Consider the following 13745-nt stretch of genomic DNA (forward strand, 5'->3'; position numbering starts at 1 on the left):
ACATAGACACACATAGACACACATAGACACACATAGACACACATAGAGACACATAGAGAGACGTAGAGAGACGTAGAGCGCCGAGGGAGTGCGCAGTCTGTTGAGTTTCTCACAATGAGAGAGGTCATTTCAGCTGCTTTAGTTTTTCTAAATAAATATTAGTGCTAAAAGATGACTATATATGCCCCAGATTATAGCAGAGATGTGTATCTCCGTTTAACTTAAATTTTTCCCCAAAACTCACAAAGTTCTCGCTGAGAATCAGGTTGTTTGTAGTTTTTCATAAATATCTACTAAACTCAGTTCTACACAGTGTTTTAACAACAACAAGCTGTTGTAGCTGTTAGGATGACCTGAACTTGATTATATTTAGAAACTTACTGAGAGGTAACTGTACTGTGATAAATGTAATTTAATAAATATGAAAAACAAATGGTATTAAATAACTACATGATCTGAAATCCTGTAAATATAATCTTATTAAATGAAAAAAATAATTTAAATGGAGAAATCTGTCAGTGTGGCAAATTAAAAAAAATCATTCTAAGTTAATTTATACTCTGCTAAGACTTTCTGTGTTATAAGTAAAAATATATATATCTGGCAACCCTCAATTGAAAACACTGAAATGACATAAAAGTAAACTAGAGAAAAGTTGTTCAAACCATCTCTTCTTTCCAAATGATGTTGGTCCTGATGGTACTTCATTAGAGAACACTATACTGTGTACTTTTACTAAGGTCATGCACACAGTACACTCCTCTTTACAAGAAAACCTTTGAGAAGTGACCTACATGCTGGAAAAAGCTCTTGAATGTATGGTGTTGCGGGGAGGGGTGCTTGGATAGAAAACATTTCCAGTCAGAAGATTTTTTGCTGCATTAATCCCTGTAAACTGAAAGAGAAGTGGCTTATTTTCTCACACACAACAAAAACATACCACCTGGTGGCTTTTCAAGCTCTGATGTTTGTTTTCTGTCTCGAGGGTGTTTTCCTGACCTGAAACATCAGCAGTCTGAAATTACAACCTAATTTAATTCTCGGCCATGAGAACACTGGCAGCAGTTAATCCCATTTGTCTGTGCACATGTACATTCATATGCACAATGTACCGTCTCAACCTCTTTTTGTAAAATCACTTTGAGCTAGTGTAGAATACAGTCAAAAGTCTTAAGTCTTTAGTGTTTTGTTCTTGTCTTTTTTCTAATTCATACTTTGTGCAGATCAGCGAAGTTAAAGGTGTCGACGCAGATCTTCAATAAATCTTAGTGTTTGGATGGATTTATTGATCCTTTGCAGGAAATTATACTCATTTATTATGCTTAAAAGCAAAATAAAAAAGCTGCAGTAACGTGTTTGTTTGTATTGTTGCACAGATGCACAAGTCCATTCCACAGAAACCACAGAACGGTTGGTGGCAGACAGAGAAATATTACAACAGCTCAGCTCATCACCGACAACACTTCTGTCCACAAATGGATGTTCATGCCAGGATGAACTACATCATTCCTGTGGTTATGTTTGGAACTGGTAAAGTTACGATTCACTTCGTTTAGGATTTGCTGAATCTGTGGACTTGTAGGTGCACAGCGGATTAAAACTTTTGACCCCTTTAAAGGTTCATATATGCAGTTTAAGACATTTCTCAAACTGCTCGCAGACTACTAAATTGGTAATAAAGAAACCGTTTGTCTTTCTGTTTGTCTCGGATGAAGCACGGCGGCTTACAGTGGCGCCTTTCCAAAACCACTTTGGCTTTGTTGAGAAAACGGATCGGAACCACAAACTTGGTTTTGAGGCTAGAGAAGCTGGTTTTCTGTGTCGAGGCCAAACGGATCTGGAGTTTAAAACTTATTACTTGTTGTATTTTTAATACAGCCAGAACTTTACAGCGGACACTCAGAGAATTTGTGTTGTCAGTAATAAAGTTTTTAACTGATTAACTTTCTGTGCTTTCCGCTGTTGAGTATTTCACTTCGTAAAATTCTAATAACGTTTTTTTTTTCTGCGTTACATGTCAGTAATGATGGAAAAGTTCATAACGAGTGATTACAGCATTATTCAGTGTCACCCTGACTTAAAAATCTTATCCAAGGCAGCGTGTACAGGAAACCAGATTGTGCCTGCAGGGTCAGAGATAATTAGTTTGGTCCTGAAAACCAGCAAATATGTTCATGTTCTGTCAGACAACTTTTGGACAATGTGATTGTGCACTGATCTGCACTAAAAGTTCTGTTTGGATCAATATGGGACTAAAATATATGTTGCCATTTGGACTTTTGGGTTTTCTTCATTTTTGACTCTACAGGGTCCCAGCTGCCAAACAGCTTCTCCATGTGAGTGCAGCATCGCTCTCTCTGACAGCGCTGCTGAACAACTTCTACACAAACGGCAAATCTGTTTATACTGAGTCAACATATATTTGGTTTAGGAATGCCTTCAGAATTAAACTTACCCCTAATATTTTTATTTCATGTTTAGAATACAGTGTTGGTATGTGGACTGCATGCCACTGGAAATGATGTGTTAATGTTTTAATTTTGGTCTAGCTGACTGGTGGTCAAGTTGTGTTTATTAGTCATATGCAAGGTTAACACAAGATTAACAGGACAATGAAATGCTCTGGATGAGAAGAACAGATTTTTACTTACTAAAAACAAAGAACAAACAAACAAGAAATACTAAAGCATGCAATAAGGTTACAAACTAAAGCACCAAAAAGGGAAAAAAACAATTATAATATTTAAAAGGTCCTAAAGAGAGATAGTAAACAACAACATGGTAGAATTTTAACGGTGCAAGCTGGATGAATTTGTATGAATAAGTATTTCAAGGTAGTAATATAAGCTAAAATGCACATATATATTGCACATAACTTATACTACACAGGCTGTGTGACAGGTTATTTATTGCACAGGTAGTGAGTAATCATAATAGTAATAATAATGAAATAAGTAGATTGAGATTGAACTATGATGGTAAGGTAGATGCATAGATACTGTATCATACATGATGCAGCCACATAGTGCAGCAGCAATAAACATATTAGCTGTCACAGCTAGTCATATTAGTTGTATTAGTGAAATTAATAAAATAATAAACTACAACGATGACCTCCTAATCTATAGCAGGGTCTGCTGGTTTAGTTTATGAAAAGTTTACTGACTACTTATTTTCCAAACAACCACAGATACCAGTTTATTATCTTTGTTCAGACAGAGGCCGCAGACTTGTGTTGTCTCGACCTCGATGCATCCAAGTTAAAACTGTTTGTGTAGCTTCGATGGTTAGATAACAGCTCAGAGGCCCACGTTCTATCAGAGGCAGTCGCCAGCCTTCCTGCCTCCTTCAAATCTCAAGAGGTCTTGATTTGTCTTCGGGGCATCCTCTCTTTAAATCACACACACGATGCATGCACACATGTTTCTGTTTAGTCGCACAGCGGTGAATATAATATAACCCTGAAACTGTAAATGTCCTTCTCTGGAGGTACATTCAGACCATCTAAACATCTGGGTGGGCTTCTTGTCTTTATAAAAGCTGAGACACGGTGGTTCAGGCTTCTGTGTAGAAACTCTCAGAATATGATGTCTTTGACAGAGAACTGTTGGGTTAACAACAGATTAGCGTGGAGTCGATAACCTTTTTGCTCCTCTTGAACAAGCTCCAGAAACCCTTCAGTGTCAGTGTCTTCATGTTGAGACATGGGAACAGTTCTGATCACACTCTGGTACCAGACGGAGCAAAAGTGACCAGCACCAAATATTCTTCATTCCACATATTCACATTTTCTGGCTTCATTCATGTTTTTGTATCTTTAGATTGTGTTTAGTACTTGTAAATTGTCAGAAAGTTGTATTTTCAGTTTTTTTTAGATTGCCCAGTTTTAATGGGTTTTCTTCCCCCTACTGACAGTAGTTTTTGTGTTTGTGTCCATTTCGTTTGACAGGACGTGGTGATTTTCAGCCTCAGCTGGACAGTGCGATGCAGGACGTCAGTGATAAATTCATTCTCTTGGAGGAAACGGAGAAACAAGCTTTGAGGAAGGCTCTGATCGAGGAGAGACAGAGGTTCTGCTGTTTTGTAGCCATGCTGCAGCCTGTAGTGGTGAGTACAGCAGGAAACAACGCTCCGCTGCTCGTTTGTTGTTTTTTATTTAAATCGCCTTTTTTCACACAACGTACCATTTAAAATTGACTGATTGTGTACGTGTCTTTGCTCCTAATGACTTTCATGTTTGTAGGATGAGGAGATCTCTATGCTGGCAGAAGTTTCCCATCTCCAGACCATCTCTGAGGACCTCAAGGCCCTGACCTCGGACCCCCACAAGCTTCCTCCTGCCAGTGAACAAGTGAGGATAAATATCACACAAAAGACACTCAGATAATAATCCTTTAACATTTTATTTTGGGGCTCAATTGAAAAATAATTTCCTCTAAAGTGTGTTTACATTTTTTTTTCCTCTTAGTAATAAACACAATTTTGATTTTCTTCTTTTTAGGTGATATTGGACCTAAAGGGCTCAGATTATTATTGGTCATATCAAACACCACCCTCATCCCCGAGCACCACCATGTCCAGGAAGTCCAGCATGTGCAGGTGAGGTCCTCCAGTCAGACCTCCGAGTTCAAAACAAGTCAAGGAAAACCTTTACCGTTTGTACTTCCTGACCCCAATCAATGCAACCCAGTTCTAAACTCATTATATTTGGAATATAAATACCTAAAATTATTCACCACTCTTCAAAGGCAAAGAGCATGTTTATATGCATTCATTATTACTGTATATAATGATTTGCAAAATCAAAATTACCGTAATGTATACATGTGGGATCAAAGTTGTCATGTTAACAAATCTAAAATCTTTACTGTGGTGTAAAAATCTTTTTGTCTGCCAGTGTAGTGGTCAGAACGAGCCTGAATGATGCTCCTATCTGATTTTTGCTCACATCATATTTAGAACCAAGCGTTTTCTCTGGGTTGATCTAAAAGAACGGTTCCTAAACGTTAGAAAGCTGCGATTTTCTGCTGTTCAGACTATGTCTTCACTTTCATCTCTGCTTTATGCCTTTCTGATTTCTGAAGAAATGTAACGTCTAGTTTTGGTGTTGCTTTGCAGCTATCCTGTTCAGATCTTGTCAAATCTGTCCTTGAGTTCTGGTTGATGGTTAAATCTGAACCTTAAATCTACAAATGCTGTCATGTTTGTCTGGGGGGGGGTGACTTGTGCAATTTATGAATCACTGAAAGATTCATTCCCGGTCTTTTAACGTCCATGTCTAAGATTAAATGGAACATATTTGTGGCATTAAACCAAAATTGAAACATATATCAGTATAAATATAGACCTACATTTACAAGACAAAAAGTGTAAAATATATCTTGTCTAAATTATTTTGGTTTGTGTGATTAATAACTGATCATTTCAGTCCTGTTGTGCATTTCTTTGTACAGCTTATGTGTAACTTCCATGCACATTGTATGTATTTTATGATTAATCGGACCCTGTGTTTTTGTTGTTTCTTGTTTTCATTGTTGTTTTTTAGTTTCATGAGTGTTTTAGTTTCACTCATTTTTATTTATTGTTATTTTGATTATATGGGATTAGATCCTGATTTGATCCATATTATATTCGGATTAGATCCTGAATATATATGCCGATTAGATCCACTCACTGCTCATTCCATCTTGGTGTGCTGTGTTAATTATTCCCACCTTGTCTCCTCCATGTCCCCCCCTTCCCCCATCTTCTGCTTTCATCTCCTCCTTGTCTCTTTTATCTTTAACGTCTGGTGGAGTTGAATCTCTTTACCCGCCCTCTCATGGACAAACGTCTTTGTGTGATCCTTCATCTCTCGCTCCTTGCCCTTTCACAGTAGTCTGAACAGCGTTAACAGTAGTGACTCCAGAGGATCCAGTGGCTCTCACTCTCATTCTCCTTCCTCCTCTTCTTCCTCCTCTTCTTCACACCACGTCTTTCATCATTGTCACCCCCGCCATCGACACCGCAGCTCCACAGCACCCCAGCAGGCCCCAGCTCGGCTCTCTAGCATCTCTTCCCACGATTCGGGCTTCATTTCGTCATCGCAGGACCAAAACGCATTGTTCATCTCCTCCTCCCCACTGGCTGCTGAGACAAAGGTAAGAAAAGCTGCATTGCATTCTGATCCACTTCCAGTGTAGACCTGATCCACTGCCAGTGTATACCTGCTCCACTTCCAGTGTAGACCTGATCCACTGCCAGTATATACCTGCTCCACTTCCAGTGTAGACCTGATCCACTGCCAGTATATACCTGATCCACTTCAAGTGTTGGCCTGATCCACTTCCAGCGTAGGCCTGATCCACTTCAAGTGTAGACCTGCTCCACTTCCAGCGTAGGACTGATCCACTTCCATAGTAGACCTGATCCACTTCCAGCATAGACCTGATCCACTTCCATTGTAGACCTGATCCACTTCCAGCATAGACCTGATCCACTGCCAGTGCAGACCTGCTCCACTTCAAGTGTTTGCCTGATCCACTTCCATTGTAGACCTGATCCACTTCCATTGTAGACCTGATCCACTGCCATTGTAGACCTAATCCACTTCCATTGTAGACCTGATCCACTTCCATTGTAGACCTGATCCACTTCCATTGTAGACCTGATCCACTTCCAGTGTAGACCTGATCCACTGTCAGTGTAGGTCTGCAGTCAGCTCTCCTGCAGAGTCTCTCTGGGTGTATTTCCTGGTGTTTGATGTGGAGCAGCTTCTACATGTTGCTGACTTCCAGAACTGTTTAATAACTGTCCCTGAGCCTCTTTAACCAATCCTAACATGCTGCTGCTGAAGGATGGCCGTTTACTGCTCCTCTTTGAATGTTGACGTCCTCACCTGATTGTTCTCACTAACTGTGATAACTGTGGAGAAAAAGGCTTCTCTGTTTTAAAACAGCCTCTCTCTGTCTACCTGCCATCTTTCTTTCAACTCCTCTCCTCTTCTTCTTTTCCCTGGTGCCATTCCACTTCCTGCCTGCCGCTCTCTGTCCTCTCTGTCCTAGCCTTGTCCCACTTCCAGCTCCCCTGAGAATGCAGAAACTGGGCAGCTTCACGTTGAATGCAACTCCCCCTCCTCTTTGGCTGCTGCTGCGCTTCAGTCCACTCCTGAAGAGGTGAAAACTCTTCCACCGTGCATGTCATTTGTTTAAACACACCTAACCACAAACTTGGCAGTGGAAGCTGTCAGCTTGTTTTTAATCACAGAAGTATAACCCCATCTGCTCCGCATCATTTTTTCCAGTTTGGTTCTTTTAGTTCGGTGTTTGTGACCAACTCCTGTCCTTTGTCTTGTTTCTCAAAATAAGTCCTCTTAGTTTGAATAATTCAGCCTCATTTTTGTTGTGATGTTTCGATTGAGTTTTTTCAGTGTTCATAAGTTCAGTCATTTATCCCTTTGTTGTTTGTTTCTCCATCTTGGTTCTGTTCTCACCCCTCCTCCCATTGGTACCCTCTCCATCAGTTGTCCAATGGTTTCGACCACTACAGTCCAGCCAGTCCCCCCTACCTGCAGAGCAATGGGGGCTCAGCCTTCCCCTTCTTCCCTCCATCCTCCCCCTCATCCTCCACCTACGGTCCTTCCCGCTCATGGTCACGTCCAGCCTCAGCTTTGCTGCCAGACTTCCCCAGCTACTGCATGTTGGGTTCCCCCATGGTGCCTTCATCACGAGTCCCCAGCTGGAAGGTCTGTTCACCTCCTCAGACTTCATGTTCATTCACATGTTGGTCACATCAGATGTTTTTGCTCAGTGGTTTGTTTTTTAACCTCTGTAAAATAAAGACTTTTAGATTTTTTTTGTTTGTTTTTAGAAGCATATCAGAAAAATGCGGAGAATCAACAACAAACAGCTTTGTTTACAGGACTGGGCAAAACCTGGACCCTACGATCAGCCTATGGTTAACACACTGAGGAGGAAGAAAAACAAGGAGACTCCAGCTGTGGTGGACATTAATGGGAGCGTAACCAGTGAGATCACCCCCCCTTCAGGCCATGCTTCAGTCTCAGCTCCTTCTGCTGGGCTACAAACACCAAGCCTGTTGGAAGACAGGGACAGGACCATGGCTGCACCTCAGAAGGTTGGTCCTTGTTTTCACACACCTGACTGTAAGCTGCACATACTAAATTTAAGATAAATCATAATTTTGTACATAAATAACACTTACCTGTTTTAAGCCGCGTGCATCCACCGTTCATTATCAGAGTCTGTGCCCAGCTCTATGCATCATGTTCAGCTGTTGTTGCAGTACAAGAATCAGCCACCAGATGGCGTTTCATTGACTATGGCTTGGTGATCATCATAAGTGTTCATGATGCTTCACTGTCTGACACATGGTTAAAACCATTGAACCTACAAAATGAACATAAGAACACTTTTGGTAACAGCGGCAGTTTTTAAATGTACTTTCTAAATAAATTTGATGTGATTTCTGCTGAGCAGAGCCCACATGAGGCGGAGGAAGGGGGAAGAGCCCCTCCTGTTCGTTGTCTCCTCCACTTCGTTTCATGCATTCGGATATGAGCTTACATGAGATACTGTACTGGTATTTAAACATATTTACCGTACACAGAAAGATGTCACACTGAAAGAATTTTAAAGCTTTTATTAAAATATGTACCAGACTTGACTGCTTTAAAAATTAATTTTGACGACTTCTGCTCAACGGAGCCCACATGACCCGGAGGGAAACAGCTGGTAAATGTTGTTGTTGTTGTTTTTTAATGCCTTTAACACAGAAAAAAAAAAAAAGTACGGTAGTTGACCAAAAGTCACTCATCGCTATGTTCTTTGTCCTCCTGTGAACTAAAGTCCTCTTCAAGTCTTAGAAAAACATAATCACACACCACCTCGGTGTTTCCTCCTTCGACAGCCAGATCGATTGCTTTTAACTTGAGAGCTGCGTCGTAAGAAATTCTCCGTGCATCTTCCATTATCAGTGCAGATGAACAGGTCTGTGCATGACGGGCAAAATACAGTAACTGATCTGAATAAATTAATGCACGTCTGTCTTGGGGGATGGGCCCTGGAGACTGCCTCTTTGGTCATTCAGATTAGACTTCTGGTCACATGATGACACAGTGGGTGGAGTTATGGAATTTGAAACTTTGAACAAGCGGTTTGGTACATGTGATTACCTGAGGCATTCATTCTGTGTCACAAAAGCTCGTCCCCGAGAGGGGTGGGCAGTGTGCAGCTGTATGAGCACCCTGCTCTGTCTAAGGAAAGTGTTATTCGGCGGCAGGAAGCTGCCGAAAAATGGCAGGAAGCCTGTCAAAATAAAATATAAAATAGTAATTATTACAATAAAAAAATACATAAATTGGCCGCTCCTGCACATAAACCATGGAGTTTATTTATTTAATTTATTCATGGATTTATTTCCTTTTCACTTGTGGCGCCCTGTTTTTGTATTTTTGTTGCATGCGTTGATGTTTGCTGTTGTTTTTTTTGGCGAGTCCAGGCGGTTCTTCTCGTCCTGAGCATTTCATTGTACTTTGTATTGTTGACCTTGTGTTGATATGACAAATAAACCAAACATGGGTACAAAGTGTGAGAAAAAATATAGTGGCTTGTACACTGGCAATTATGGTAATGAGTGCAATATTGTTGTTGACCATTATTTCATCAGTGGTGCCTTTAGTCAGTCAGCTTTTCACATATTTAGTATTGCTCATCTGTAATTACCAACATTTATAAACTCATATTTATGTATTTAAATGTACAAATGAATGTGACCAGTTTTATGTCAGTTCTTCAGGACTCTGCAGTGGTTTTCAGAATCATTTGATGGATTTCTGATTAAATGGTTTCTATATTTTGATTTTTTTTTTTTTTTCATCGGATACCAAACATTTCTTTGTCTTAAATGCCTCAAATCTGGGAACCTCATATTTGCAAACTTGAGTAATTTTCAGTAATTATGGCCACATTCTTTACAAAGATATTTAGTGAATATCTATTATCACCAGTAAATGATGAAGCTTTTTGATGTAAACATGAAGCTGTGTGGCATCTCTGAGCTCAGCCTCCAGGTTGATGGGTTTCCAGTTAATCCTGCAGACGTTGTGAAAAGTCTCCCACCAGTAAAGTTCACATTAATTGGCTGTAATGAGTTAAAGACTTTAATGAACTGCACTTAACTTTATCCAGCCAGCGATTTAGAGCTCAGTCTTTAGTTTTCCATGTGTTGACTCCTCATCTGGTTTCGTCCAGGTGGATCCTATGGAGGCCCCTGATGAACTGACCCTGGTCTTATCAGGGAGTCTGGAGCTGGACACCCAGCGCTCCAGTAGAGACTCCATCCAGTGCTCCAGTGGCTACAGCACTCAGACCAACACACCGTGCTGCTCTGAAGACACCATACCCTCACAAGGTAGCACAAGATCACTGCTGACATCCGCTCTCAGATTGTTAATCTGCTTTGTTTCTTCCATTGTCAGATTATGACTGTGATTATATAAACTGAGGATGTGTCAGCAGATTGTTAATCTAGTCTTTGTTTAGTCTCAGATTATGACTACTTCTCCATGGCTGGAGACCAGGATCCTGAGCAGCAGCAGCAGCAGCAGTCAGACTTTGACAAGTCCTCCACCATCCCCAGGAACAGCGACATCAGTCAGTCCTACAGACGCATGTTCCAGACCAAACGACCGGCCTCCACAGCCGGGCTGCCCAGCTCTCAGCCTCCTGCTTCTGGACCTGGGGGGCCGTACCCCGCCACACCCAACCACACCGCAGCATATCCCTACACTGCTGCTGGGCTGTACCATCCTCCTCCTTCAGGTACGCCGAACATACTCTCAGCAAAATAAAAGCACAACTCGAATCAAGTTGTTTATTAAAAATAAGAGTTGATTGTTTTTATTTGAGTAAGATTTAATTGGATTGTTAGTTTATTTTTTAAAGTTGTTAATACTGATTCATTGTTTTCTTGTTCTTCATATTTTTGTCCTGAACTCTGTAATATTTTAGTCATTAAAAAATGCTCAGTGCAGTCAGGAGATAGCCGTTATGACTTTTTTATGTGTAAATTTAATACAATATCAGAATATTTAACATTTTACAAATATTTTCCCAAAGCAAAGACAAAGATTAAATCATTGTTCTCTTTGAAATCTGCTTCAGCTCTGTTTTTGTCTTATGCTGCGTTTAGCTTTAGGCTACCCTTCGGCTACTTTTAGCTTTTTAGCCAGCCTTTTGCTCCTTGTAGCTTGGAGCGTCAGTTTTTGCTTCTTTCAGATTTAGCGACTCAGTTTCAGCTTCTTCATCAAACTTCAGCCGTCATTCACACTCAGCGTTCGCACTGCTGTTTCTGAAAACATTCAATTTCCCGTTTTTATTTCATTTGTGTCAGCAATTAAAGGTTTTGTGGAAAATATTTTATTATATATTATTACATCCATCTATCATCTTTACCTGCTTCGGGTCACTGGTGTCCATGTCCAACAGTCACTGTATGAGAGGTGGGGACACCTGGACATGTTTCCAGTCCATCATTCATTCATTCTTTCATTCATTCAACCGTTATTTATAAAGGTTGTTCTCACTGAGTCGTGAGGACTCATTTACAGGAGGGGCCTGTTTTAAACAAAGAACACAGCTGAGGTACAAACAACAACAATTCAACAAAATTAAATAAAAATCAAATAAAAGAACAAAGTCAATAATCCAGGTATATAATCCAACATTTTTCAGTCAGGTCATCTGGACAGTTTCTTTGTTTCAAATAAAAGAAGTTATAACGGTCATACAAGATGTCAAAGGTCAAATACTAGAAACAAGAACATATTTGAATTAAGGTTTAGATGCTGCCTAGCTTATCAGCCGATCCAGTCTCGTACATCAAGCAGCCAGCCATGATTTCCCATCATGCATCTGTTCTTCAACAGCTAGAACTGAATACAAAATAATTAAAAATAAGAACCAAGTCAAACTGATTCAGACTCACTAATTATTGGTCATTATTGTTTCTGAGCAGCTTTAAAACTTGTTTTTGCTGCATTTCTCCTGCCTCTACCTACTTTGACCACGAATGTTCCTCATTGGAATCATCAGTGAGAGAGACTCAGGTCAAAGCTCTATAAATTTTGCTCGTGGCCTAACATGAGATGTGTTACTTCGGTAGCACATACACTAAAATTGGAATGATACAGAGAAGATTAGCATGGTCCCCTGACACGCAAACTCGTGAAGCGTTCCTCATTTTTCACTTTTTGGTTACACAAAACATGTTATAGTTCCTCCCCGGTGTCTTTCCACTGCTTTATGCAGATGATTCATGATAAATTAAGTTCAACGCTGACATGTTCCTGTTTTTGGTATCCTACTTGGCTTCACGATGTAGCCTGATCCCATTTCTTCTGTAAATCGCCAGCCCATTTACGAACCCATCACAGAGACAAACAACCATTCTCTCTCTCACTCACACCTAGGGACCATTTAGAGCCACCAATCAGTCTAACGTGCATGTTTTTGGTCTGTGGGAGGAAACCAGAGTATCCTGATGCATGCTCAATAAACCAGAGTACCTGGAGAAAACCCACGCATGCACAGAGAGAACATGCCAACTCCACCCAGAAAGAACCCCCTGGCCCAGATTTGATCTGGCGACCTCCTCATAGAGAGGCAGCAGCTCTACCAACTGAGCCACCGTGCCACCTGTTATTAAATATTATATACTTTAATATTAATGTAATTAAACATTTTCAAACGTTATGAAATCCAGATGTGCAGACAGTTGGGTTCTGTCATAATCTAAACTTTAGTTTCAGTCAGAGGTTGTGTCTTTGATCCAGCTCCCATAATGCCTTTCTTCCCTCCCTACAGGCCATGGTCCAGTCATTGTCACCCCAGGCGTGGCTACAATTCGCCGCACACCTTCCAAACCCTCAGCCCGCCGCTCAGGCTCCTTGGGTGCAGGTCCCATTCCCATCCGGACCCCCGTGGTGCCTGTGAAACCCCCCACAGTGCCTGGAGCTGTGAATGGGGTCAGGAGTGCAGAGGAGGTGGAGGGCGGAGAGTCCAGCTCAGATTCTCCAACACTTTCAGGACACAAGGAGGTTGGTTTGCTTCCTGTGGCATCCTGGAGCAGTCAGGCCTCCAGCAACCTGCCCACTGCACCCCCGCCCCACCAGCTGACCCAGCAGCACCAAGAGGGAGCAGGAGAGGAAGCAAACATGCTGGTGGCCATCCGCAAGGGGGTCAAACTCAAGAGAACCCTCACCAACGATCGCTCTGCACCGCTCATCGTGTGATGATGTCATCTGGTCGGCAGGCGGGGTCACAGGAAGCATGTGACCTCTTGTCCAGGACACGGAGCATCTTCTGAACAGTGTTTGGTCAAAAGCTTTGTAAAAACAAATCTTGTTCTGAGTGCAATCTAAAACAAAGTCATGTTTTGTTCATGTTAAGGAAAATCTGCTGTATTCGGTCTAAATGTAACATGTCCTTCCTGCTGGAAGATCTCACGACTAGAACCCTCAACAAAGACAGGAAACATCTCTGAAGATGGTCTTCTTCAAAGTTCACCAAATCTGTGATGGACAAGTGGATCTGAGGCCTCCTTGTGGTGTTTTTGAAGAAGCTTAGCGAGTCTGAGCAGAGACACCGGACCCAGGAGGACTGAAGATGTTCACCAGAGCATTAAACTGTTTGTGCAAATGTGGACCCTCAGCCTGATGTGGACCCTCAGCCTGATGTGGACCCTCA

The 13745-nt window shown here is 41.3% G+C and overlaps 1 protein-coding gene and 1 pseudogene across 1 annotated transcript in view; both read left to right on the plus strand.

Annotated features, from left to right (window-relative positions):
* Window positions 1-13410, plus strand: part of LOC119409507 (protein MTSS 1) — a 51541-nt gene extending 38131 nt beyond the window's left edge. Inside the window, exons 7-16 of the mRNA XM_037676398.1 lie at window positions 3950-4107; window positions 4244-4351; window positions 4502-4599; window positions 5876-6140; window positions 7044-7154; window positions 7502-7723; window positions 7900-8115; window positions 10251-10410; window positions 10542-10820; window positions 12864-13410. Coding sequence (XP_037532326.1) covers window positions 3950-4107; window positions 4244-4351; window positions 4502-4599; window positions 5876-6140; window positions 7044-7154; window positions 7502-7723; window positions 7900-8115; window positions 10251-10410; window positions 10542-10820; window positions 12864-13291 — 2045 coding nt within the window. The 3' untranslated portion in view covers window positions 13292-13410. The remainder of the gene's footprint in view (window positions 1-3949; window positions 4108-4243; window positions 4352-4501; window positions 4600-5875; window positions 6141-7043; window positions 7155-7501; window positions 7724-7899; window positions 8116-10250; window positions 10411-10541; window positions 10821-12863) is intronic.
* Window positions 12148-12244, plus strand: LOC119410448 (annotated as a pseudogene).
* Window positions 13411-13745: the final 335 nt, after the last annotated feature.

This window comes from Nematolebias whitei, chromosome 5 (assembly GCF_014905685.2).
Source record: "Nematolebias whitei isolate Nwh7 chromosome 5, NemWhi1, whole genome shotgun sequence".
Classification (NCBI taxonomy): Eukaryota; Metazoa; Chordata; class Actinopteri; order Cyprinodontiformes; family Rivulidae; genus Nematolebias; species Nematolebias whitei.